The 22,812-nt window shown below is 47.9% G+C and overlaps 1 protein-coding gene across 1 annotated transcript in view; it reads left to right on the forward strand.

Annotated features, from left to right (window-relative positions):
* Positions 1-22,812, forward strand: part of NLGN2 (neuroligin 2) — a 58,389-nt gene that overhangs the window by 17,361 nt on the left and 18,216 nt on the right. The window contains exon 3 of the mRNA XM_061589477.1: positions 11,442-11,498. Coding sequence (XP_061445461.1) covers positions 11,442-11,498 — 57 coding nt within the window. The remainder of the gene's footprint in view (positions 1-11,441; positions 11,499-22,812) is intronic.

The raw sequence follows: 22,812 nt of genomic DNA on the forward strand, positions 1-22,812 counted from the left end.
CCTGCATTGAGCAGGGGGTTGGACTTGATGGCCTTATGGGTCCCTTCCAACTCTACTATTCTATGATTCTATGACTGCCACCTCTGATTTTATTATCTTGTTAGGAACATAGGAACGAAATTTTTACCAGGTCAGAATCTTTGTCCGTCTAAGCCCAGCATTCTCTGCTCTGACTGACAGCAGCTGTCCTGTGTCCCAGGCAGAGAAGGGGCCTGCCCCGTTGCCTGATGCTGGATCCAGGGATTGAGCCCAGAGGCTCCTGCCTGCAACATGTGTGCTCCATCAGTGCTCCTCAGATGTAGACCCTCCTCCACTTAACTGAACATGAAAATGTAGGACATTCAAATAAAGTTGGCTGCTGGGAGCCCCCACATCCTAACTCTGTTACCCCTAAGCGCCCCCCCCCAATTGCTATATCTTCTTGCTTGCTATAAATCTCATTCAGGCCTGCTAGCAACTCTTTGCCCCAATATTATTCCAGCTGTAAGAGTTTGGCTGAAGTATTTTTGGGGTTCCAGCCTTCCTCAACACTGTGCCTCCCCAAATACTTTGGACTGCAACTCCCATCAGCCCCCAGACAGACAAATGTGCTGGCTGGGTGCTGATGGGAGTTGTAGTCCAAAACATTTGGAGGGCACCAGGTTTGGGGAAGACTGGTATAGTCCTGTCTGTTTTGGCCTCTATTTCCCCCCGATCCTTTCTTTTTTGGTGGGGGGGGAAGGCGGATTTACTTTTCAGGGCTATCCTTCACATTTTCACTTTCCCATAATTACTTCTCAAGATGGAATCGGAGGGGAGGCGGAATGAGGGGAAAGTTGTGACAATTTGGGGAAATGGCATCTGGAGGGAGTGGAGAGGCCTGCCTTTGTGTTAAGGGTGATTCGAAATATCCCTTCTCCCCACATCTATTTCAAAATGAAGCTGGCCAGTCAACTCCAGGTGAACCCAGGAGCTTTGCCCCTAAGTCTCCCATCTCTCGGCCCCGGGGTTGGGGGAATCTGATGCCCTCCAGATGTCCCTGGACCACCAGAAGTCCTATCATCATCCCTGAGCATTGGCCATGTTGGCTGCTGGGAGTTGGATTCTGGCAACATCTGGACAGGGAAGCCACAGTCTCTCCAAACGATGCCCCTATCCTGTTGTAACTGGCTAATTCCCCCCCCCCAAGAGGATTCTGATCTCATCGCCTTTAAAAAAAAAAACTTTCTAGACTTCCTCCCTCCCAGAGAAGGCAGCAATCCTATCCCCTCCCTGCTGCCTGAGATTCTCTTTCCCCTCCTAATTTAATCCATATTTTCTAATGTGCAGCCGCTGTGCTTTCACCCTCCTCTGATCACCAAGAGATCTGTGAGTCCTGCCACCCCACACCAGCCCTTTAATAGCTGCAGGACAGGTAGAAGGCCAACAGGTGCTCTGCCCCCCCATTGCATTTCTGTGCTCGTAAAACAGTGCAACTGTGGGATTTCTGCCTGGCTGCACAGTTGTTATTATCGGCTAGCCTTTATGTAATTTAATTTATTAGAGCGACTAACTTAATGTAACAGGTGTTAGAAGTCTTAAACGTGTTTAAATCAAAAGGGGGCCCCGTAGAAGGAGGTGGTTATGAAACACTTAAGATGGAATATAACGTGACTTTAATGTCTCTGTTTTGTTAGTCTCTGTAGTAAATATAGGAGACATTGGCTCATCAAGCTTAGCATTGTCTGCCCTGACCGGTAGCATCTCTCAGGGGTTTCAGAGATGCTGTCGAGAATTGAGTGTGGGGCCATCTGCATGCAAAGCAGATGCTCTGCATCTGAGCTACGGCCTTCCTTTAAGACATAGGTTCTGCCTTATACAAAGTCAGGCCACTGTGGTCTATGTAGCACAGTATTGTCTACACTGACTGGCAGCATCTCTCCAGGGTTTCAGACATAGGACATTCCTGGCCCATCCACAAGTTGCTGTCAGAGTTTGAACCTGGGACTTTGTGCATGCAAAGCAGGCGTTCTCCCGCTGAGCTATGACTCTGGTCTTAGTCATGAACTGCATCCTTCCAGGGTCCAGGGCGACCCTGCCACACCATAACCTCCCTCTTCTCCCTGAGGACCCAGGAGTTCTGGCTCCCATAATCCTTTGCTGTGGCTCCTTAGAGACTCCTAAAGGCAATCCAAACTCCTTCCTTCTTTCTTTTCCCTTCTCCTGCCGTAACCCATCACCCCACTCCTTTCAAGCCACCAATTTCAGGGCTCCTCGTCAGAGAATGACAGGGACCAGGCGGTTGGGGGGGAGTTGGGAGGGGAGCGGACCAGTGGGATCTCCCTGTCCAAAAAAAGGCAGGTGCAAGGCATGGCGGGAAGGAGGAGGAGGAAGAGCCAGCCGCCTCAGCCATCGTTCTACAACCCCCCCCACATTCACACACGCACACTCCCTTCCATCCTGCCATCCTTTTTGCAGCACTGCTAAGTCAGTTGCCTTGGCAACAGGGAAAAAAAAGGATTGCATTTAAAAAAAAGAAGCAGCGAAAGCAAATCCCAAACCAAAGGCAGGAAAACAAGGCAACTGGGCATCTTTTTCCTCCGCTCCTAGACAGAGCACCTCCTTCTGGTGATGGGGAAGCCAGGCACTCCTCCCCCACCCCTGCCTCGACCCCTTCTCCTCCTCTCGCCCCCTCGTCTTCCCCCTGCCCCACACTCTCCCCTCTCTCCTGGCACACGCTTCCCCCCAGAAGCTGCCCTAGAGTATTGCTGAGAAATGACAGCTCCCATTTGGGATCCCTCCTGGCCCCTCTCTCCTCTACCGGAGAGGTGGCGTCAATGGCCGCTCTGGTCCCCTTGGACTCCCAACCATGGGGGGGCCTGGAGCAACCCTTCCACACCTTGATAGCGTCCCCAGGCAGGGGCAGGGAGGCGGTGCAGGGGTTGCTGAGAGGCAGCAGGATAAAAAGAAGGGCAGAAAGGGAGAGGTTGGGGGGGGGGGTTGCTTGTTCTGTTGTTTTGCTGATGAGAGCAAGATTTGGTGCAAGCAATATCCGGCCAGGTGAGAGATTGCTTAATAGGAAGAAGGGAGCGGGCAGAGGATCCAAACCCAAATGAAACAACTCCTCTACTCTGCTGCAGAAAGACCAGCAGGAGTAGCATCGGAGAATATATATTCCAGAGAGGCAGCTGCTGCCTCCAGACAAGCACGGCTCAGATATCTTGCCGGGACTCCTGCGATGTTCCAGCAGGATAAACGCAAGTGAAACGTTCAGTTCTCCAAAATATTATTAGGGCTGTAAGAAGCTGCCTTATACTGTCAACACTGACTGGCAGCAGCTGTCTAGGGTTTCAGACGGGCGACTCTCCCGGCCCAACTGGAGATGCCACGGAGAGGGTTGAACCCGGGGCCTTCTGCATGCAAAGGAGGTGGCCTGCCACTGACCTAAGATGTCCTTCCCTGTTTGGTAATCTGGTTTTACGACTTCTGTCCATTCTGTTTTGTCCTGTAACCCATGTTTGTAAAATAATAATCATAATCATAATGGCAGCTACCAGATTAAAGAAATGCATTAGTTTGTCTCAAATAACAGCACAATCCCATGCATATCTACCTTGATGTAAGCCCCATCATCTTCAGTGGGGCTTATTGTCACTTAAGTGTGCATAGGATTGCAGCCTAAATCTGCTAAAAGATGGTAGGGGGTGTTTATGTCACAGGGGAGGAGAGTCTGGCTGGGAGTCCAGAGTCTGCGAGTTCAAATCCCCGCTCTGTCTCCTGGGTGTAAAGGGCCAGCTAAAGATCACCCCCACAGGGAATGGCTCACGGGTTACGTGCCCTGCCACCTGTGCAGCTGTGGGCAAGCTGCAGAGTCCCAAGGAGCCCAGTTGCCCCCCAGCTGGCAGTTGCGGACAAGGGAGGGGCCGGCTTGTGCAGCTGTGGCAAGCTGAGCAGGCCCTCGCCAGCTGGGGAGGACTAGCCGCAGAGGGAGGCAATGGGAAACCCCCTCTGGATATCGCTTACCATGAAAAGCCTACTCGTAGGGTTGCCATAAGTCGGGATCGACTTGAAGGCACTCCATTTCCATGTCACAGCAAGTGCCGCCTTAGAAGAGGCATTCCCTCTTCTGTGTGAGAGAGAAAAAGAAAAGGGTTTTCTCCCCTCTTTTAGGAACATCAGAAGAGCCCTGCGCTGGATCAGGGCAAAGGTCCTGTTCTCAGAGGGGCCAACCAGATGCCCCAGGGCAGGACCCGAGTGCAAGAGCAGCGCTCCCCTCGCTTGTGGTTCCCAGCAACTGGCATCCTGCCTCCGACAGTGGAGGGAGAGCCATTGTGGCTAGTAGCCATTGAGTTGGTGAATTCTCAACTTTGCGTTTTTATAAGTATTTAAACTTTTTAAAAGTGATTTTTGGGGGGAGGATGTGTTGCCTTATTAATTGGGGATGCCTCTTTAGTTGACTGAAAAGGTTTTCACTCAGTTAATCTACCCAGTCGATTCACCCTTCCCCAACCTGGTGCCCTCCAGAGGTTTTGCACTGTGCTGACTATGGGCTGGTGGAACTCGCCTCCCAAAACATCTGAAGGGTGCCTGGTCAGCAAAGGCTGCATTAAAGTTTCATTAACAATAATGCTGTTATTAATAAAATCAAAGCTCTGGAATGAACCAATATATATATATATAATCCATGCCCAAGCTGAGAGGAAGAGCCATCTCAGTTATGGTTACTCTGGAGTGAAGGAGAAGCACTCTGCATTATGTTTGACTGCCCTCTTTCCCAATATTGTTTCATGCGTTCCAGAGCAGAGCTCTGCCGCTGAAAATAGTAAGTTCCAAGGGTCTGTGGTTCAACTGATATCCTTTTCTCAAGACTCCCATCCCTGCTGTATCCAAGGTTTGGAACAGAGGCAAGGAGATTTATTTATTTATTTATTACATTTATATACCACCCCATAGCCGAAGCTCTCTGGGCAGTTTACAGCAATTAAAAACATTAAAAACAAATTACAAATTTTAAACACAAAAAACAATTTAAAAACAATTTAAAAACACATGCTAAAATGTCTGGGAGAAGAGGAAAGGAGATGGCAGATTTTTATTTTTATTTTAAAAAGGGTGTGTGTGGAATCAGCCTTCCCCCAAACCTCACATTTTCCTTTAGGGCTCTGCTTGCAGCCCAAGGCATCCTTGCCATGATGCATTTCCTCCCCTCCAGGCCGCCTTCCCCAGCTTGGTGCCGTTTTGGACAACAACTCCCATCAGCCCCAGCCATAAAACAGCTGGAGAGGGCAGGACGCTGGAGAAGGCTCTTGGGGGACTATCAGTGAACCGATGGAGCCTCCATGTTCAGAAATAGTCTACCTCTGCTGTATGCCAGCACCTGGGAGCAAATTAGAAATTGAGCCTTAGTCCGAAAGTCATAGGGCAGCTTTCTTCAACCTGGTGCTGTCCAGTTGCTCTGGACTACCACTCCCATCAGCCCCAGCATCAAACAGCCGTACTGCCTGGGGCTGATAGGAGCAGCAGTCCAACATATCCGGAGAGCATTGAGGAAAGCTGCCCTAAGGCAGTGAATTTTGGCGCCACTAAGACTGACAAAAGGGAAGAGATGGATCTCGCCCATTGCAAGAACAATCCTGCTGAGGCAGAATCGCAGTGAATTTCCCCAGGGGGACATGCCCTGAGTTTGGTTGATTATATCTGTGTATACACTTGATCACCAGGTTTTTCTGCTGGTGCTGCTCCTCCCCCCCCCCCCATTTTGGAGAAATATTGCCAGGGGCAGAGGTTTACAGTTTCTCAGAGGCAGGGACAGTGTTGTAGAGGCCTGGAGAAAAGAGTAGTCAGGAGAGAAAATAGGCACATATTTCTCCCCTGCCTGGTAGGGAAGAATAGGCTATTTGGGGTATAACTGGAATAATTTATCTTGCCGCGGAGGCTTGATTACATTGATTTCCCAAATGCTTCTCCTTGGCGTCACACCCCAGGCAAGTCCAATTTTGCATCTTATGTGTGGAGCCCAGTAGATGTACATCAGAGGCCGTGCACTGAATCTGCCCTGCTCTCAAGGAGCACCACCTGGCCCTCACCAGGGGCACAGGGATGTTTGGAGCGGATTGTGGCAGGGACCGTGAGAATATCACGAAGGAGGATAAGGCTATCGATAGCTACTGACCACGATGGTTATGTTTCGCCTCTGTTGTCAGAGGCAGGATGCCCTTGAATGCCAGTTACTGGGGATGCCAAGCTGGGAGCAGTGCTGTTATGCTCAGGTTGTGCTTGTAAGCAGCGGAGACTGGTGGCTCCAATGTCAGCAGGGCAGTGGATCCGCTCTGGGTTTTAGTCCAATCTTTCAAGGAGTACCCCTTTAAGGTATGATCTGGTTGGCCGTTGTGAGAACAGAATGCTGGACTAGATGGGCCCCTTTTTGCCTGAACCCGCAGCCGGGCTCTTCTTATAAAATCAAAGAATAGTAGAGTTGGAAGGGGCCTCTAAGGCCATCAAGTCCAACCCCCTGCGCAATGCAGGAATCCAAATCAAAGCATTCCTGACAGATGGCTGTCCAGCTGCCTCTTGAAGGCCTCCATTGTCGTATGGCTGTAACAGTTAGGAAGTTTTTCCTGACGTCCAATCCGGCTTCCTGCAACTTGAGCCCATTATTCCGTGTCCTGCACTCTGGGACAACCGAGAAGAGATCCTGGCCCTCTTCTGTATGCCAACCTTTCCAGCACTTGAAGAGTGCTATCATATCATATCATATTATTAACTTTATTTATAACCCGCCGTTTTTCCAAATTGGAACTCACGGCGGCTTCCAGATAAAAAACAGATACAATTAAAACCTACTGAAGTTAAAGCATATAATACATAAATAAATAAATATAGACAGATATAATTAAAAAATGAACTCTAATTTAAAATAGCATTAAACCGTTTCTGATAATTAAAAACTATACTCATAAAATCAGAATAATTAAAAAATAAACAAGCCAGAACAATATAACCTCCTTTTGGGCCTATCCTTAGCCGCCTTCGGAATCAAAGGCTTGCTGAAATAAGAAAGTTTTTACCTGTCGACGAAAGGACTGCAGGGAAGAGGCCATTCTTATCTCCTTAGGGAGGGAATTCCAAAGCCTAGGGGCAGCCACCGAGAAGGCCCTATCTCGTATCCTCACTAGTTGTACTTGTGCGGATGAAGGTATTGAAAGAAGGGCCTCTCCTGAGGATCTCAGGGCCCAGGCAGGCACATAGAGGGCGATGCGGTTTGACAAATAGCCTGGACCCAAGCTGTGTAGGGCTTTATAGGTCAGCACCAGCACTTTGAATTGTGTCCAGAAACAAACTGGCAGCCAGTGGAGCTTTTTTAACAGGGGAGTTGTATGGTCCCTGTAATCAGCCCCAGTTAACATTCTGGCTGCAGCACATTGTACCAACTGAAGTTTCCGAGCAGTCTTCAGAGGCAGCCCCACATAGAGCGCGTTACAGTAATCTAAACGGGATGTGACTAAGGCATGTGTCACCATGGCCAGATCGGACGGGTCAAGGAATGGGTGCAGTTGGCGCACTAATCTCAAATGTGCAAAAGCCCTCCTGGCCACTGCAGAAACCTGGGAATCCAAATTTAAAGCTGAGTCCAGGAGCACACCCAAACTGCGAACCTGTGTCTTCAGGGGGGGGTATAACCCCATCCAGCACAGGCTGTATCCCTATTCCCTGATCTGCCTTACGACTGACCAGGAGCACCTCTGTCTTGTCTGGATTAAGCCTCAATTTGTTCACCCTCATCCAATCCACCACTGACGTCAGACACCGGTTTAAAACCAAGACAGCTTCCTTGGAAGAAGGTGGAAAGGAGAAATAGAGTTGGGTGTCATCAGCATACTGGTGGCACCAAATTCCAAACCCCCGGACAACCTCTCCCAGCGGTTTCATGTAGATGCTAAATAACATAGGGGACAAGACAGAATCCTGAGGGACTCCATAGGCCAACGGCCAAGGAGTCGAACAGGAGTTCCCCAATACCACCTTCTGGGTTCACCCCTCCAGGAATGACCAGAGCCACTGCAAAACAGTGCCCCCAAGTCCCATCCCAGCTAGGCGGTCCAGAAGGATACCATGGTCGATGGTATCGAAAGCCGCTGAGAGGTCCAGCAGAACCAACAGGGACACACTCCCCCTGTCCAGTTCTCTGCGTAGGTTGTCCACCAAGGCCACCAAAGCCGTCTCCGTCCCATACCCAGGCCTGAAACCAGATTGAAATGGATCTAGATACTCCGTTTCATCCAGGAATCTCTGGAACTGTATTACCTTACCCAAGAATGGAATATTGGACACTGGCCGGTAGTTATCCATTATGGAGGGGTCCAGGGAGGGCTTTTTTAACAAAGGCCTTACAACTGCCTCCTTTTGGCAACCTGGAACTCTGCCTTGTTGTAAGGAGGCGTTGACCACTCCTTTCACCCACTCAGCCAGTCCCTTATATTATGTTCTTGACAGCAAGTTGCTGTAGGAAGTAGCTATGGAGGCCCACCAACCTCCCCGTTCGCCTCAGAGTAGCCCTCCAATAGAATTACAGTCAGGAAAGTTTGTAACTTAGGCCACATCCGCACCACACCTTTAAAGCAGTACCATACCACTCTATACAGTCATTTTAAACAGTTCCCTGGGAAGAGGGACTGAGTGTTGAACCACTTGGGGAACGGTAGCTCTGTCAGGGGGAAAGGGGGTCTCTTAACAGCTCTCAGCACCCTACAACAAACTACATTTCCCAGGATTCTTTTGGGGAAGCCATGACTGTTTAAAGTGGTATTATACTGCTTAAATGTATATGGTGTGGATGTGGCCTTAGATGTGTGTCGATGTTTAAATGTTGTCACTGTTTGGAAGGCTAATTCTACCCCTCCGCAATGGGGAAAATAATTCCCCTCTATTTTTTCACAGTTACAGAAGAATCACCTCAGGAACATATAGAATTGCTTAATATATTTTTTAATAATGTTTTTAACTCTTTTTTAAAGTTGTTTTTTAAAAAATGTTTTTAACGCTGTTTTGTTTTAATGTATTTTAAGATCTGTTTTTATGATGTTTTAAAGTGTTTTTAGCGCTTTGTCTGCCACCCTGGGTTCCTGCTGGGAGGAAGGCTGGGATACAAATTAAATAATAAATAAATATCTGTGCCAGTCTTCTCTAACCTGGTGCTGCTTGGATATTGTTGGGCTACAACTCCCATTCTTCCTGACCATTGCCAGTGTTGGCTGGGGCTGATGGGAGATAGCTTCCAAAACATCTGGAGGGCACCTGGTTGGCAAAGGCTGCTCCAGGCTGAGAGTGATGTAATATTAATGTCCTTCCCAGTGTACGCTGGGAATTGTCAGTCTGCGAGGAGAGAATAATGAGAATGCGCTCTGCTCTGTCACCAGACTACAGCTCCCAAGATTCCTTGGGAAGGGGCAGGACATTTAAAACTAATAGGAGTGTGACAGATTGACCTACTGCGGGCCTTATGTTTTGGAAAGCTGCATGCGTCTCACTGGATTGGGCCCTCTGTCAACTAGCGTAGCGCTTTTGGGCTCCCCACCTTTGGCATAGCCTGCTTCACACACTGGGAGTTCTCTTCCCTCCTTTTTTGCTCTTGGCATGAATGGCTGTTAATCGCTGGAACAACATGCTTCAGGAATCCAGAAAGGGATTTAAAAAAAAGCCATGCCTTGAGCTGCGTAAGAGCAGAAGAAGGGGACGATGGCAGGCAGGGAGGCAGCAGGATGAGCTGGATCCATGGGCTTGTTCCAAGAGTCATGCGGCCTGGCATTGCAGGAAGGTGGGATGCAGGTCAGGGGGCTGGTGGGGAATCGTTAGCCGCCTCTCCATATCTCTCTCTGTTTTTCTCCCTCCCTCTTGTTGGACTCCTTATGTAGCAGTGGCTGCCCCGGGGCAAGTTGCCAGTCCATGAAAAATCCTTCTGCCTTAATCTGTAAGTGCCAGTTTCCCCATAACACCACGGAGGGAGCGAGGAAGGGAGATGCGTGGAAGGGAAGAGGAATGCCTTTGCTATCGAGTTGCCCCAGACTTGGCCAGCTGAGCTAAGCCAGACGTAACGCGCCTTTCACCTTGGCCTGTGCGTTCCTTTTCCTATTTTTCAAAACTCTTCCTTCTTCTTCATCTCCGTGATCAGCTCAGTGTCTGCTTAGCAGAGCTCAGGCAGTTATTCTGCAGCCTTTCCCGCAACCCTTCCAGATCTTCCTGCGTCCCACAGTTCCAGAGTTCAGAGGGGCGGCAGGAGGGGAGAACCAATCCCGGGGTCTCAAAGTGACATCTTGGCATCGCCTTCGCCTCTTCTCCTTGTGGTGCAAAGTGCCTGGCTGATCCTCCCCTCCCTCACTGGGGTAGAAGCTGCTAGGCTGGGTGGGCTCCACAGGCTAGCGACCCCCCACCCGTTCTCATGGAAGGGGCTGGGTCAGCCTTGGTGGGGGCATTACTGGTGCTGCCGCCTGTTTTCTTTGCCTCCTCTCTAGCTAAGTGCTCTTAGGCAGTGTTGACCAAGGGAATCTGGGCACCCCTCCACCTACAGCGGGAACATGCACACCCTCTCTCCAATCTACCTTGATAACTCCAGTGTTCCTGAAGGCTTTTGTAGGAAGCCAAGAGTCCCATCTCAACGCCTCTGTAGACTCCTGCAGCGTTCTTGGCTTGAGCTCAAGGAGTTGAACTATCTCTCTAGGACACCAATTAAAAAGAGAACCTGAAGACACAAAACTCCGTTTACTGTTAACTTGCTTTATATTGCTCCCTCCCTCCCTCCTTACACTCTTCTTCAATCATCCTAGCCCTCCCTCCCTCCCTCCCTTCCTATCTGTCCTCTGGAAGGATGCTTGTGCCTTTGACAAGTGCATGGTGACTGACAGGAATCCAAGAGGTGCCACCGTTGCCATCTCTGCAGTGCAGATCTGTGGTGGTGGTGGGGAGAGCTGCACCTGTTGAATATCTGCTGGTCATACACCAGTTAAAGGTCACAAGAGCCCAGCCAGAAAAGGAGGTGGCGGCGGCGAAGGTGGCGAGTCTGCTCCCTCTCTAGGAATCAGCCCCCTTCCCCAACCTTGGGATTCATTGTGAGGTTGGGAGACCAAGGTTGGTTGCATTCCTTTCGGGATCTCACTCCCACACCCAACCCCCTTTCCCCTCCTGCATCCTCCCACCTGGCTCCTCTCTAACCAACTTTTAATTTCACAGCTTCCAATTTCTCTGTAGTTTCGTGTCATTTTCTTTCTCTTTTTGGTTGGGGAAAAAGGAAAAAACAGAAACCACCAACAGCAACACACATTCACATACACCCTTCAAGAAACCTAAAAAAAATTGTTTGTATTTTGCTAAAAAAAAATGCTTTTTCCCCTTTTTGATGAACCAAAAACAATCTCTTTTTTTCTTGATCTTTCTCTCTCTTTTTACCCCCCGTCCCATTTTTCTTTTTTCTTCTTTTTTCTTGCTCTTAGGTCCGCTCACGAAAAAGCGTGAGGAGGCGTCAGCTAACAATCCCACTCCAGACGAAGGTATTTTTTCTGCATGTTTCAAAGTCTTGCTTTTTAAAACTATTTTCCTTTTTTTTTTTTTGGTTTTTTGGTTTTTTACTTCTTTTTTTATAAAAACCAGAACAAATAATATATAAGCTTTTGGGAAAAAAACACCCCCCTTTTTTTCCTTTTTTTTTTTTGTCTTCTCTTTGAACAAAAAAGCACCCCCCCTTGTTTTCCAAAATCATCACAATTTTCGCCAGTGATTCTGTTCTCTTCTTTTCTTTACCTTTTCCTCTTTTTTTTCTCCCTCCTTTTTCTGGAAGGGAAAAATGCCCCCTTATTCCATTAAGGTCAGGAGATTTACTGGGAATCTAAACTGGGGTTTAGAAGATTTTTATTGTAAATGGAATAATTTATTTGGCTTTGGGTGTGTATGCTTGTATTTGGCGTGGCGGTGGGGGCATCTTCCACCGAACCAACCCAGTCTTGGTCCGTTTCCCATAATGCCCCCTCACCCACAAATCCCACATTAGAACTTAAACTAGATTTTTATGGAGAAAGGGCCGGGGGGGGGCGTTATTTTTCAACATCCCTTTATTTATTTCTTGGTGACTTAACTGATTGTGAGAGAAGAATGGACTTAATGGAAAGGGGATCTGGTTTTGCTTTCCAATTACCATTGTTTATCTGCCTTTTCTAAACACTCAGAACTATAAACAAGTGTAAAATTATGCATATTGGAGCAAAAAAATCTGAATTTCACATATACGCTCATGGGGTCTGAACTGGCGGTGACCGACCAGGAGAGAGACCTCGGGGTTGTAGTGGACAGCACGATGAAAATGTCAACCCAGTGTGCGGCAGCTGTGAAAAAGGCAAATTCCATGCTAGGGATAATTACGAAAGGTATTGAAAATAAAACAGCCAATATCATAATGCCGTTGTATAAATCTATGGTGCGGCCACATTTGGAATACTGTGTACAGTTCTGGTCGCCTCATCTCAAAAAGGATATTATAGAGTTGGAAAAGGTTCAGAAGAGGGCAACCAGAATGATCAAGGGGATGGAGCGACTCCCTTACGAGGAAAGGTTGCAGCATTGGGGGCTTTTTAGTTTAGAGAAAAGGCGGGTCAGAGGAGACATGATAGAAGTGTATAAAATTATGCATGGCATTGAGAAAGTGGATAGAGAAAAGTTCTTCTCCCTCTCTCATAATACTGGAACTCGTGGACATTCAAAGAAGCTGAATGTTGGAAGATTCAGGACAGACAAAAGGAAGTACTTCTTTACTCAGCGCATAGTTAAACTATGGAATTTGCTCCCACAAGACGTAGTAATGGTCACCAGCTTGGATGGCTTTAAAAGAAGATTAGACAAATTCGTGGAGGACAGGGCTATCAGTGGCTACTAGCCGTGATGGCTGTGCTCTGCCACCCTAGTCAGAGGCAGCATGCTTCTGAAAACCAGTTGCCAGAAGCCTCAGGAGGGGAGAGTGTTCTTGCACTCGGTTCCTGCTTGCGGGCTTCCCCCAGGCACCTGGTTGGCCACTGTGAGAACAGGATGCTGGACTAGATGGGCCACTGGCCTGATCCAGCAGGCTCTTCTTATGTTCTTAAAATTATTTTTTAAACCTGGCATCTCCCTTAATTAGCATTGCCCTCTTCCTCTCCTTAAAGGCTATGGCAGGTATTCAACTAAATAAAAGCGTTAGTGCAAGGATTACCACTCGTGCAAGGGGATTCCCCCCCCCCACGTGCACTCTGTGCCGTCGCTAAATCTGCTCTGGTAGGTTGGGGGAAAACCCAGAAAAGATTTAGGGGGCACAGAGGGTGGAGGAGAGGGAACAGCATTCCATTGCGCAAGGAGGATAAGGCTATCAGTGGCTACTAGCCACAATGGCTATGCTCTGCCACCATAGTCAGAAACAGCATGCTTCTGAAAACCAGTTGCCGGAAGGTGCAGGAGGGGAGAGTGCTGTTGGGCTTCGGTCCTGCTTGTGGACTTCCCTTTGGGGCATCTGGTGGGCCACTGTGAGAAGAGGAGGCTGGACCGCTTGGGCCCCCTTTGGCCTGAGCCAGCAGGCTCTTCTTAGTTTCTTATGAGAAATCCTTGCACTGACTGAAGTTTCCCGTAACACCAGAAAAACAGGTGCAATTTGCAAGTGGAAACATGTAGGCCGCATCTGCACATTTAAAGCAGTATTATACCACTTTTAATAGTCGTGGCTTCCCCTCCCTTCCAAGAATCTTGGGAGCTGTAGTTTGTTAAGGATGCTGAGAGTTATTTGGAGGAGGTCCCTGTTCCCCTCACAGAGCTACCATTCCCAGATTGATTTAACATTGATCTCCTCTTCCCAGGGAATTCTGAGAATTGTAGCTTTGTGAGGAGAACAGCAGGCTTCCACCTAACAGCTCTCAGCACCCTTAACAAACTACAGTTCCCCGGATTCTTTAGGGGAAGGCACGGCTGTTTAAAGTGGTATGATACTGCTCTAAGTATGTGGTGCGGATGTGGCCTTGCTAGCACTGTGTCTCCAAGCTGATCGAGAAGAAAACAACAATGGTGATCCAATATGCCCTGGGCCCCCTTTATAGGAAAAGGCGGGTGGGATAGATTCACTCCCTCCTTTTCCTCATCGACTGCAGACAATAGCTTGTCCCTGAGCCTGGGGCACTCTAGATGTTGTTAAACTCTCAGCTACTTGGGTCAGCCTCTACAGCCAGCGTGGCCAGTGCGGAAGGATTGTGGGAGTTGTAGTCCAACAAGATCTGGAGAGCCACCAGTGCCCCATCCCTGGACTAGAAGTACTGCATTGGCCCAGGGGAACATGGGAAACATAGTCCAGGAGAACACAGGGTAGCCAGCAGAGTGGGAGGGGGGAAATGGAGCCAGAGGGAAAAAAATTATAACTCTCTTGTGCGGTGTTGGCTGGTGGCTTCCTATCAGTAAGGCAGTGGAATCCACTCCAGGTTTGTTTGTTTGTTTATTTATTGCACTGCCTCATAGGCAAAGCTCTCTTTTAGTCCAAATGTTCAAGGAGCTGTCCAACGGATTCCCCTGCCCCACTAACCCAGAGCCACCAGCCATTGCTACTGTTGTGCTACTTTGCCTGGTTAATAGGATATACCACAGTTTCTCGTAAGAAATATAGCCTAATTGGACGAAATGCAGGAAGCTGTCTTAAGCCGTTTTTGCCCAGCTGGCCTAGTATTGCCTACTCTGACTGGCAGCAGCTATCCAGGTTCTCAGGCAGAGAAGAGGCTTTTCCCATCATTTGTTCCCTAGTCCTTTTAAAAATGGAGATGTTTTGTTAGTCTCTGTAATAAATGTAGGAATATAGGAAACTGCGTTACACTGAGTCAGATCATTGGCTTATCTAGCTCAGTATTGTTTGCACTGACAGGAAGCAGCTCTCCAGAGTTTGAGGCAGGGGCATTTCCCAGCTGTAGCTGGAGGTGCCATCAGGGAGACCTGCATGCAAAACAGGCGCTCTGCCACCGAGTCAGGGTCCATCCCCACTAGGGTTGCCAGGTTCATGGCCTGAGACTGATCCTGTATCTTGGTTGCCAGGCCCAGCCTCCAGGAGGTCTTCTGTATCTTTAAAAGTTGTGCAGAGGGAAGGGAGAATTCCACCTTGTGGTTTTTCCCATTACAGGGTTGCAAGAACACCTGCACTTGGCTGACTTTCTCTTCTCCTAAAGATACAGGATCAGTCTCAGGCCAGGAACCTGGCAACCCTAAATTCCCCACAGTTTATCGATAAATATTTTATGCCATAACTTTACCAGTTTAGGGTGCAATTCTGTGCCCGCTTACTAAGAGTAAGTCCAGATAAAGTCAGAAGGGCTTCTGTCTGACAAAACATGCTAAGAATAATTCTCCAATTTTTCAGTGGTAGTGTTATTGTTTTCAATCACATTTTACCCCTAAACAGTTAGACAGCTATGTTTCAGGTAATTCTGTGGATTTAAATCTCACAAATATGCCCAAGCAGGAAAAGTTCATGAAATTGGGAGGGGGGACATCTGAAAAGCGGGCTAACATTATCTTTTCTCTCCCCACACACACTTTTTTTTTTGCAACCTTTATACTTTATTTCGATAGGATTGAAAGTAGATTTAGAGTTCTAATTTGAGGAAAGAAACACAGGGATTTTTTTAAAAACAAAAAGAGCCCTACAGGACATTATTGTGTGGAGGGAGTGGAATGGAGAATGAAAACTGTGGATGTGAATATTTTTGGTTTATTAGATGCAACAGAGAAATTGGACTCTTAGGTCCTAGTTGTTGTGTACACTAGAGTTATTTCTTACCAATAGGTGTCCAAACTATACCTCTCTTGGGTGTTTTAATCCCATGTTAAAAAAAAAAAGACCTAACATGGTGGGAAATTCTCTGCTGTTAGAAAAATAGCACTCACCCCAAATATAGTTCCAGCCTCTCTTTTTGAGAATATCCAGACCATGTTCTCACAACAGACCATTTGCTTCCTCACCATCTTACACACATCTGTAGGAGCCACACGCACCCTCACCTCCTCTCTGTTCTCTTCTTCATGCTCAACCTTGAAGAGGATATTAGTAGCTTCCGCTTTTAAATTGACCACAGTTTCCCATTACATCCAAATTTGGGAAACTGTGGTTTCAGAGCAAGCCAGGATCTGAAACCCACTGTTTGATCCTGGTTTGTTTTAACAAACCACAACGTTTTTAAAGAAACCGCAGTTTGGATATAATGGGGTACTGTGGTTAGTTTTAAAGTGGAAGTGAACTCTTCTGATCTTGCAGAACTGTGCGAGGTTAAGTCTTGTGGTTGTAAGCTCATTTGTGTATGTGTGTGTGTGTTTATTGTAATCAAAACTATGCAAATCTGAACAAAAAAAAGCAAGACATAGGTAGAGGCACTATACTGGACTGGATGGGCCATTGCCCTGATCCAGCAGCCAGGCTCTTCTTTTGGTCTTATGTTAAGATAAAACAAACATACAGAGATACCTAAAAGACCTTCTTTTGCACCCAGTGCCACCTTTACTGAGGGTGGCAGAATGAGGTGATGAACTATGAGGTTGGAGGCTACATTGCTTCAAGGTGAAAATGACGGATCACATTTTTAAAAAGAGTCTCCTAGATGTATTTTAAGAAAACTCCCTGCAAGCAGAAAACTAGCAGAGCAGGGAAGACGCTGGGCCAGCCCCTTTCTCCCCTCCTTGTCCTAGCGTTGTACATTTTCCCCCTTGTGAAGAAATCATGAAATGGTGCATGCTCAGGATTCTACCCCCTCGTTCTGCTGAATATGTAGAGTGGGGTTGCATTAAAGCAGAGAAGGAATGCAAAGTTCATCATAACCTTAGCGTTGTTCTTGTCCCACCCCACAGTGCCTGCTTCAGCACTGTGAAAAGGAGAAATTTGAGGAGAGGGAAACTCCAGACTATAAAATTAGTCCAATTTGTGAACTAAAATTGTGAGCTGCAATGCATTCCTACACTCAACAACAAACATGAATTTACAAAATCACGTCTAGGAGTCCAGGCATGGCCTTCTGGTCAGTTCCTGCAGAAGTCTCTTTAACACTTGCAGGTTTTTTTCTCTCATGAATGCGGCCTTATTCTGACACTACGGGGTGATTATTTATGCATTTATGTGTGCATTATTTATTTATTTAAAATCATTTATAAATAATATTTTTTCGGGGGAAGAAGTTTAGAGCAGTGTACACCATAAAACCAATAAACAATATTGAAACAAAAATGCAACTTAAAAACCAGTAAAGGAGTAGCAGAAAGCATATAAAACAAAATAAAAAATAGGAATTCAGAAAATGAACGCAGGATCTGAACTTACGGGTCAGGAAAAGCTTTGGCAAAAGGATCCGTCTTTATAAGATGCGTGAAGCAAGTGATGGAAGCCGCTTCTCATCTGACAAGGGGAAGGCCATTCCATAGTTACAGGGGAAATATATCCCACATAAGAACATAGCCCTGTAGTAGGCCAAAGGGGCTTCTGTCTGACAAAACATATAATAATAATAATAACAATAATAATAATGCCACCTTTCTCCTGCTGCTGCACTCCAGTAACTGGTATTCAGAGATATATTGCAGCATGAAACCAGTTCAAATAATACAGCATAAAACCAGGTCAAATTCAGAGTGAAATGCTAGTTAAAAGCCTTAAAAGAAGATGAAGAGATTTTTGCCTGGCACCGAAAGGGTAAACCGCCTGGGTGCCAGGCAGGCCTTCGTGGGGAGTGCATTGCACAGGTGGGGAGGCTCCCTCCCCAGTCACCACCTGCCACACATCATTTGGTGGGAGAATTCAGAGCAGAGCCTCCAGCGATGACTTTAATGTTTGCTCAGGCAAATGTGGTGGTTGGCATTGACAAATCACATTCCGAGGTGCCTTGAGGCTCCTTGTAAAAATAAATTGGAGGAGGGGGATCCTTAATCTGAAGATAAGTGATTGTGAACATGCATTCCTGAAAGATAGGTAACCACCGCTATGGATCTTCCCCCCACAATGTTCAGCTTTGGGAGATTGATATGCTTGATCTAAGATGAGCTATCAGTTCAAAGACTGGTGACAATGAGGCCCAAACAGGCTCTTACCAGCCTGGTACCCTTCACTGGTTTTGGACTAGAACTCCCAGCTAATAGGAGTTGTAGTCCAAAACCTCTGGAGGTTCCATGTTGAGGAAGACTGTCCTATCTACGATGAGTGAGCACCACAGAACATGCCCCAGAATCCTTCCTTCCTTCAGAGTCACAGTCAGAAAAGGGTTTCCTGAAGGCTTGAGAGTGCATTGATTGCCACCACTGTGTGTGCAGTGGTGCCCTGCAAGTAAGTGGAACCTCTGCACCAGATTACTCTCCTGGCTTTCAATTCTGTCTTGCCACTCTCTTGCTGTGAAGAATAGCTGAGCCCATCAAGCATTTCTCCTTGAACACCTACAATAGGCCTCCCCCAATCTGGGGCTCTCCAGGTCTTTTGCACACCATCAACCATCAGCCCCAGCCAACATGTTTTGGACTACAAATGCCATCAGCTCCAGCCAGCTGGGGCTGATGGGAATTCTCATCCCTAACATCTGGAGGGCATCAGGCTGGGAAGGCTGGCTGGGTGGCGCCAAAGGGCGGCCAGGTCGGGCATTGCCTGAGGGCCCCTCCTTAGGGTATGGGGGTAGCGCTCCCCTTCCGTGATCCTCAGCAGGGTCGACTCCCGGCCCTGCCACATATCGCAGAGACAGACCTCCCAGCCCCCCCCTCCAGACCGTGTGGGCCTGCGTCACCCACTCGCCCCACCTACCTCTCCTCCCTTTTCGTGAATGCACGGTGCGCACAGCTGCCATCAACCAAGATGGCGGCGGAGGCTTCTCTAAGGGGCTAATGCCCCTACCGCCATCTTGATTGATGGCAGGCATGTGCATACATGCAGCATAGCACACATGCATGCCATCAAAAAAGATGGCAGTGGGGGTATCAGTCCCTTAGAGAAGCCTCTGCCATCTTGGTTGATGGCAGCGACCTGCGCCAAGTGCGCAGGACATTCACAGAAAGAGAGGAGGTAGTTGGAGCTGTTTGCACAGTCTGGGGGGGGGGCTTGGGGCCGGGGGAAGACTGGGGCCGGCCCTGAAGGCTGGCATAGAGTATTGAAATGACTCAAGGCCAGTCAGTGGCTCTCATGGACACTCGAATCAGGGTGAGGAAAAGTCACCTCTTTCTTCACATAACAAAGAGAAGAAGAAATCTTTACTGTTCAAAGCCACAGGCCACCACAATTAAACAAATATAAGAAAATGCAGAATACATATTTAAAAGCAGATCATATTACAAGAAAACAGAATTCTTCAGCATAAAATGGAAGAGCAGTGGTACAATTCACATAAAATTTCCTCTCCTGGAAGATACCTTGACCCATCCCATATCTAAATACATAGATGCTAACAAATAATTAACAAATGGAATTTCCTTCTGCCAGAAGATGTGGAGATGGCTGCTAGCTTTAGAAAGGGGTTGGATAATTTCGTGGAAGAGGAGAGGTCTATCAGTGGCTATTACCCATGACGACTGTATGGATCCTCCATGTCTAGAGGCAGTATACCTCTGAATACCAGTTGCTGGAGTGCAGCAGCAGGGGAAAAGTTGTATTATTATTAGAATTAGAATTTATAGCCCACCCTTCGTCCCAAAGGAGCCCAGGGTGGCAAACACATCAACAAAACAATTTAACAGCAGCAAAAAGAAAAGCATTCTCAAAACAGTTAAAAACACTCTAAAACACAATTACTGTTAAAAATGTTCTAAAACGCAATTACAGTTAGAAACATTCTAAAACACAGGTACAGTTAAAAACCTTCTTTCATCCCGCGATCTCCAGGTATTATTTGGATGGATCTGGTTGGTGGCCTCTAGGAAGCTAGATGAGATGGACTTGATCCAGCTGTAGGGCTCTTCTGAGATCATGCCACGTCCATTCAAACCAGAGCAACACATGCCGTCTGTACAGAGGCCACTTGAGAAATGTCCATGAACCCCTGGAGTGGCTTTAACGTACAATTTCTCATGACTCTGTTGTAAGAGTCGCTTGTGCAGTGGCACCAATCTAGTCAGAAGGGCCCAGGGACGTGTGCGGAGGGCAGAGTGCAAGGCCCAGAAAGTGGCCGCTGCTTGAGGAGGTGCAGGAGCAAATGTGTGAGGCAGGCTTTGCTGTCCAGATGCTGTGGACTACAACTCCCATCAGCCTCTGTCAGCATGGCAGTGCTGGCTGGGGCTGGTGGTAGTTGTAGTCCAAAGGATCTGCAGGGCCCCAGGCTGGTGATGGCTGAGTTGTAAGTGATGCAGTGACAGTGAGCAAAGGGCTTTGAGCCTCTGTGTATCCCAGGATCTGGATGCATTTGCTGGTATTTAGGAGTAGGACAGGGACTCACTGAGGGAAATGCCAACCCCACCTTCTCCATTGATACATCTTTGAGCATTCTCTCTCTCTCTCTCTCTCTCCTCTCTCGGGGCTGCCCAGTTTTTGGATACTCCTGTATAGTTGTCGGCACCTAATGGTCATAGAATCATAGAACAGTAGAGTTGGAAGGGGTCTGTAAGGCCATCAAGTCCAACCCCCTGCTCAGTTCAGGAATCCAAATCAAAGCATGCCCGACCGATGGCTGTCCAGCTGCCTCTTGAAGGCCTCCAGTGTCGGACAGCCCACTACCTCCCCAGGTAATTGATTCCGTTGTCGTCTGGCTCTAACAGTTGGGAAGTTTTTCCTAGATCCAACCCCCTTCTCAGTGCAGAAATCCAAATTAAAGCATACCCAATAGGTAAAGTATACCCAGCTGCCTCTTGAAGGCCTCTAGGGTTGCAGAGCCCACCACATCCCTAGGTCATTGGTTCCATTGTCGTATGGCTCTAACAGTTAGGAAGGGTGCAAACACCCACCTCGGCGATGTTGCCCTCGGCGATGGAGGTCTCACTGCAAAAGTCTGCAGTGGGGCTCAGAGAGCTGGGGGAGGGTGGCAGTGCCTCTGCAGGGGAACGTCAAGACACTTTCATTGCCAAGTGCTATACCACAGGAGCCTTTGTAGCGTCTAGGGATGGATGAGAAAGTTGACTTTGTGTTTTAATGAGCAACTACATAATTTGCACTTTCCGAAAGTATGCAAACTGAGACACAGCTATCCTTTGAAATGCACCCTCCTCTGAATTTTGCAACGCTGTTCTTGTGCCAAACTACATGTGCGGAATGCATACTTTAAGAGGGACCACACATAAAAATGCATATATTAGTGAAAATAACATACACGAAAACATATTGGGGGAAATGGCTTGCAAAAATGTGTATATTAGCCAAAACTGCATACAAAAATGTATTTATTGGGAGGAATCTGTGCTAAAATGGTGAAGAATTTTCTTTAAAAAATAATCACAAATTGCTGCCAAAATGTGGAGAACTGACTTTAAGACTGGAAAAAACGAAGCCCTTAGAGAGCCATCCATCTCTAGCAGCGTCACAGAGAGTCCTTTAGAGTCATACCTTTTGTATGGCACCCTCTTTCCTTGGCACCTCTTTGCTTACGTGTGCCGTCGCACCAGTCCTGGCACAGGACTTCCAGAGCGTGCGGAGAAATGAGTGTGAGGAAAGCAGTGGTGGAATGTGTTCAGGGCCCAGCAAGGAGAGAGGAAGGAGTTCACCAGGAAATGTGCCGCCCCATAGGAGGGGTCTTGAAGAGCATGAAACGTGGGATGAGTCTCTTGGGAACTGGACAGACAGAGGGAGGCCAAGGGGGTGTGAACAAGGGCCACACCAGTGTGAAAGGGGTGAAGTGGCCTGAAGTCCAATGGGCGTGTGCATGCGTTGCGCACAGAGGTGCGTTCCATTTCCTTTGGCCCCACCCCTTCCCCATCTGTTCCTTCAGGAAAGGCAGGGGGAGGGGCTGAGTGGAAACTGCTAATTAAGACCTTGGTGTGCCTAATTAACGCTCCCCCCTTGCAGCGAATTAATTAGGCTCCAGGTTGCCATGGAAATGGGATGTGACCTAGAAATGGAAGCAGGGATTTGAGGAGAGGGGCTGCCTTTCACGTTCTTACAGGGAGGTGTGGTTCATGAGCAGAGAGGCTGCAACCCGCCAAGACCCTTCGACCTCAGACCATCTTTTCCTAATGAATGGTGTGTGTGTGTGTAAAAAATCCAAAACATCCCAGCGACTTTCAGGAAAGTGTGCATGTTCCTTTGGCTAAACTTCTGACCTTTAACTAATCACCCACCTCCGCAGCATCAGGTCCATTGGCTTCTGAGTCTGGCTGCCATGGCGGCTGGCAGCTCCATGTCAGTGGGGCAGTGGAATCCGCTCCAGCTTTTAGTCTGAACTTTTAAGATGCTGAAACCCGGAGCAGATTCTACTGCCCCATTGACTTGGAGCCACCAGCCACCACTGTTCTGTAGGATTTGGGACTCTGGTCCCATTGGATTCCAGATCTGCCAGTCTTGAGGACCCTTTGTAACTCCCTGACATTTGGCTTCTATACAGACCTGTTGGGGTTTCTAACCAAGGCGTCCCCCACCTCACCTGAGCACCCCAGCCCATCTTATGAATGCCAGTCCTCGCATCAATGTGACCTGACTTCCTCAGGGCTTCTCAAGGCCTTGTAATTTCATCCAACCCTTGGAGTGTTGACTCCTTCATCCACAAATATGCTGGGTTTGATCCTTACAACACCAGTTCCCCATGCCCACCCCAGTGATAACTGTCCAGCCTTCCCCAGCTACCAGTTCCTGTTGTGCATATGGAGCAGTGAGCATGCACAGAAGTGTTTCTCTTGCAGGGTGGGGTTTTAGTCCAAACTTTCAAGGGTTCCACTGCC

This window comes from Rhineura floridana, chromosome 11, assembly GCF_030035675.1.
Source record: "Rhineura floridana isolate rRhiFlo1 chromosome 11, rRhiFlo1.hap2, whole genome shotgun sequence".
In the NCBI taxonomy this organism is placed as follows: domain Eukaryota; kingdom Metazoa; phylum Chordata; class Lepidosauria; order Squamata; family Rhineuridae; genus Rhineura; species Rhineura floridana.